At 41.1% G+C, this 5,126-nt stretch overlaps 1 protein-coding gene across 1 annotated transcript in view; it reads right to left on the reverse strand.

The window, feature by feature from the left end:
• Window positions 1–5,126, reverse strand: part of ADGRF2 (adhesion G protein-coupled receptor F2) — an 11,959-nt gene that overhangs the window by 3,382 nt on the left and 3,451 nt on the right. Inside the window, exons 2-3 of the mRNA XM_012664642.1 lie at window positions 3,491–3,533; window positions 2,626–2,777 (exon numbers count right to left, since the gene is read on the reverse strand). Coding sequence (XP_012520096.1) covers window positions 2,626–2,777; window positions 3,491–3,533 — 195 coding nt within the window. The remainder of the gene's footprint in view (window positions 1–2,625; window positions 2,778–3,490; window positions 3,534–5,126) is intronic.

A 5,126-nucleotide genomic window follows, 5' to 3' on the forward strand; every position in this document is an offset into this window, starting at 1 on the left:
GGGCCACAGCCTATTAGAGTCCAGGCCACAGAACTCTGCTGCCTACCCCCAACCCCATCCATGGAAAAATTGTCTCCCATGAAACTTAAGAAACCAGGAAGGAGGAGCACACAGCAGAAGTTAGCAGCGGGCAAACTAGTGAAGCTTCATCTGTATTTGTATTTACAGCTGCTCCCCATCGCTCACATCACGGCCAGAATTCCACCTCCAACCCCCCTCGGAAAAATTGTCTTCCATGAAACCAGTGCCAAAAAGGTTGGGGACCTCTGTTCCACATCTTTTTTGCTGCCTCTGCTTTATCCTTTATTTCCTCTTTTTTACTCTTTCAGCTGGTTATTTCGAAAAGGTTTCTAAATTTTCTCTAGGCTCATCTGTATGTTTCTTTGTAAAATCTTGTGATAAATTTCTATGATTTTATGTCACCTGGATATCCATTTTCAATCTTCCTCTAACACACCAAAACTCCTTCTTGAAAAAGCTTAAATTCTCTCTGTTTGATATGTAAATCTGCTACCCTGTTTTTTCTAAAATTTGGGAGGGCTGTAGCCATGTGGGACAGATAAATTTTAGCCTATTCCATTTACAGAGACATAGTTTGTATCTAATTGCCGTTTCATTGTATGTTTACCTGACTCATGGCTAAAGTTTTAAATTAAAACTATAGAATTTTCATTTGTGTCTGTTTGTGTTTTTATGTACATACAGGTGTATACTTGTCTGTCTGTACATTGTCTTCATGGTAAAAAATTGGCTTATAAATAAATAAATGAGTACTCATATAGAAGCCCAAATGCTTTTCAAGTTCACATGACTTAAAAATCTTTTGGTGGATGGGATAAATCTAATGTTGTTGGTTTGATGGGAATGGCTGTGTCTTCTGAGTTATCAGCAAAATACACAAGTATTTAATTTTAGAGTTCTTGCTTTTATGATACTTACCTGGCATGTAGTAATGGAAAACTGGTTGATAAAAAGTTTAGCTTGGCATGTAGCTAGATTTTCCTAGTGTCTCATAAAGTTTTCCAAATATAATTCTTAAGAGTGAATGGATATGACTGGGATAAAAGTTTGTAAATGAATCTTCAATAATGATTATGTTTTATGAGATATTTATCTGAAGGGGTTTCTCAAACTCAAACTATACCCTTTGAGTTTTGCTAAGCTAGATTAAGTGATGGATGTTCATTGAATGCCCAGACTATTTGCAGATAGGATGTAACTGGCTGCCTGTTTTTTATAAATAAAATTCTACTGGAACTCAGCCAGCTCATTCATTTAAGTATCGTCTATGGCTGCAGAGCTGAATAGTCACAGCAGAGACTATGTGATCACAAAGCCTAAAGTATGTACTATCTGGCCCTTTGTAGAAAAAGCTTACTGACCCTTGCTTTAGAGGACCCCTTTCTGGGCCTCATCCAGCCTGCCCTTTCACAAGGCAAGGAGTCCATGGTCCCAGAGGATATGCCTCCTTAGGGCCTATCTCCCTGCTTCTGAACACCTGAATTCCCGGCTTAACACCTCCAAGCCCACCTGCAGGGCCTGCATGGGCTTCTTCGCTAAGTGTGTCCGGCCAGGGAGGGACCATGCCACCAGTGTGTTCACCCCTAGGCCTGAGAGGTGGCCAAGGGGCACCCGTGCTCAGGGTTATAGATGTGTGGCCTTGGCTGTCATTGCCCTTGAGGTACAGGATGGAATCTGAGATAAGAAGCAGACAGAATATATTTTTACTTGGCAGTTTATAAGCTTGGTTTAAAGCATTTAAATCTTAAAACATATGGTATGTGGGTGTCCATGTGTATCTTGCTCAGGCCTCCCAAATGTCAGGAGTAGACAGCCTCTTAGATCCAGTGAAGGACTTCTGGTATACCACCAACCGGCACTCCCCACAGAGAATGGGGATGTTCCTAAAACAAAAGAAATGCCAAAGCATAGACTCCTGTGAAGGAATTTGGAGCTGAACTTCAAAAAGGTAAAGCCCTTACTAGAAAAGGAGAAAAAGCAATAGCATTGCTTTTAGAAAAGAAAAGAAAGAGCATTTGAGCTGATTTTATTTATTAGAATTTGATTTTTAAAATGTAAAATTACTGAAGTATATGCGTGTGAAAATATGTTAGTTTGATGATAAAGTCCTTCCCTTTAGGTCACCTTGCTTTTCACACTTTAAAGAGGACAGAAATCACCTGGGGATTTGATAAAATGCAGATTCTGATGCAGCAGGTGTGGGGTGGCTCCAAATCCCACGTGTCTGTCAAGTTTTCAGGAATGCACTGGTCAGTGAAAGACACTTGAGTATTAAGGCTTTGGAGTATTTAAGATAGAGAAGTTGACCATGACAATTCTGGGCACCTCTTCTAGTTCTAACCTAAATGATCAGGTACCTTCCAGCAGTGGCAGCGTGTCGGGGACTAAGCACAAACTTTTATGTGCCCGAAGGTCAGAATGCATTTATGCATAGAGGGGGGACCAGGTAGGTGCTTACACATTCACATACAAACGCTCCGACATGCCAGCCAGCCTCGTGCTCTTCCTCTCTCTTACTGAGGACAATACGCACTGCTAATTGGAGGCTCCACTTAGCTCATAGAGCCCACGTTAGAATCCATGTAGCCAGAGAAAGGATGTTACCTCAAAGATGTTGAAGGCATTAAGAGTCCGGCAGGTATCCGTGATCTTGTACCATTTCTTTTTCCTGCATGAAAACCCCATAGTTCCCTGAGTGTCTGGAGGACAAGGTTGAGTACAGTAGGAATTGTCCATACAGATACCATCGCATACACCTGGGAAAATAAAAGGCATCTATATCAGACGGAAAGGTCTGAGCTCCAGGCTGCACTGGGCCAACCACCAAGGTGTCGCTGCAGCAAAGTCACATAAATCCTGTGGACATCAGATGTCTTTTCTTTGTAAAGTGGAGGAAAATCGAAATGGATCAGTGGTCCTCATACATTTCAGCAACAAAATCCTATTGTTTCCAACAAAATCTTATCCTGAACTCTAGTGTATAAAATAGATAAAAGTGGAACTGCCCCAGTTGAAGTAAGAAGGAAGAGTGTCACTCTCACACCCACACAAGGACCTTTGAATACTTCCTCAGACCCCTGAAGCACCCCTGATCAGCCCTAGTTTGGAATCCACTGCCCCTGATATTCTCCTAGAAGCCTCCCAACTTCGGAACTCTATAAAGGAGTTACATCATCAACGAGTTCTCCAGACCCGTGCTAGCCACTGCCCCAGTTTGAGTCGGCTCAATCCAAAGGATCTATGGCAAAGAACTCTCAGATCAAGATGGAGCAGAGGGGACTGGGAAGAGAGAGGAACAGGGCTTGGGTCAAAGGTACAATTTAATATGAGGGAAAAAAATCAGAGTCTAAATGCAAGCCATCAAGGAGTTCCATCTGCCACACCATGAGACACAGGGCTGAGAGTGGCCCTCTGTTACAATAGATAAACAGCAAAACTTCCATGTGATTAGTAACTGCTGCCAACATACCGTGTGGCCTGGCAGACACCTTCTCTTTGCTTTTGTTGGCAGCCTAGAAAGGGAAAACCAAAATTCATGTCAAAATCATTTGTCAGTATGCCAGCTCAATAGCTCACTTTAGTCACAGACGAACAACCACATCTGAATCAGCTGTGATCCCAGCAGGGCCACCAAACACTGAGTCCGTGAAGTAGGGCCCATGGCCCCATTTTCCCATCAGCCTGGACAGCTTTCTCTCCACTGCTGTTCAGTAGGAACCCCCTTCTCTCTCCAGCAAGGATGACCTACATTCTGTCCAGGAAATGCGTTATGAGCAGAGGTGGACCTAGCAGGAAGTTAACAAAGGTTAAGCTTCAGAGTCCCTTGCTTGTATGGGCCCCTTCAAAGCCCTGGGAGAGATGATCTAGCAATGTGTTCACATGATCATATGTTTGATTAAATTTCCAGAAGTGAAATCTTTTAACCATCCACCATCTGGTAAGACCACCATTTTTTTTTGGCCATTCCAATTCTGCCTCCTTCATACTCTCCCTCATTTTGGGTATCACTAGAGAGGCTGTACCTATTTATGGAATCTGGACAAGGTTGAGTTGGGGATACATTTAGTTTGGATTCAATAGGATATATTTAGGTAGTTTCCAGTCATTTCTGCATTACAGTGAGGATACCAACACATAGGTGGCATTAATTCTAAGAGAATTTATAATTAGTCACAGAACAAGAAAATTTTAAGTGCCCAGATACCTTGCAGCTCACATGAAAGAAATCTGATAGAAGTTTTCCCAAATTTAACAGCAGTCCTACATATTTACATGGCATTACTAATAAGGAATTGAGAAACTGAAAGATAATTTTCTAAACTAGCAATAGTAAGAAACAAAGCTGGTCAGCAGAGCTGGAGGGAAGACTGAATAATCTTTCTATTCTCTCTATGAAAAAAATTACAAAATCATTGGCATACAAGTGTGTAGTCAAAAATGCAGGAACAATTAATAAAAATATTATTTTACTGATCTTATTACTGAATAATGCTAAATAATTACTAAATGTCATAGTCATCATTATTTCTAAATTCAAAATTTGTTGTGATTTCTTTTCTCATTCTAAGAAAATATTCACTTTCCCCTTAATTTTGTATTTGTAATTTTGTATTTTTTTTTAAAAGCGCTTCCCTATTGTGAGCATTCCCGCCTCTCCCAGTTAGAACTCCCTCTCTATCTCACACATCCAGACCATACCTGCCCCTTCCCTGAGAAAGTGTCACATTGTGGACAAGGGACATACTCTGGGAGCAGACCACCTCGGTTCAAATCTCAATACCATCACTTGAGACCTTGGGAAAATTCATCTCTCTGAACCTCAGTTTCCTCATCCATAAAGTAGGGTAGGAACTATAGCACTGTAATTGTGTGGTACTTATCCTAGCGCATTTTTATGGGGACTAAATGAGCTTATCTATGGAAAACACTTACAACAGTCCCAGAATAGTATAAGTGCTGTTTAAGATTTAGCTACTGTTATTATTCTGAACATGGACTTACTGAATGTCAATTACATACAGAGTTCAAGTTTTCCTCTTCCAAGAAGTCTTTCCTGATCCAGTTCTATAAATGATACATCTTTTCCTCTTGCTCCTGTAGGACTT

This window comes from Propithecus coquereli, unplaced genomic scaffold (assembly GCF_000956105.1).
Source record: "Propithecus coquereli isolate 6110/MARCELLA unplaced genomic scaffold, Pcoq_1.0 Scaffold90, whole genome shotgun sequence".
Taxonomy (NCBI): Eukaryota; Metazoa; Chordata; class Mammalia; order Primates; family Indriidae; genus Propithecus; species Propithecus coquereli.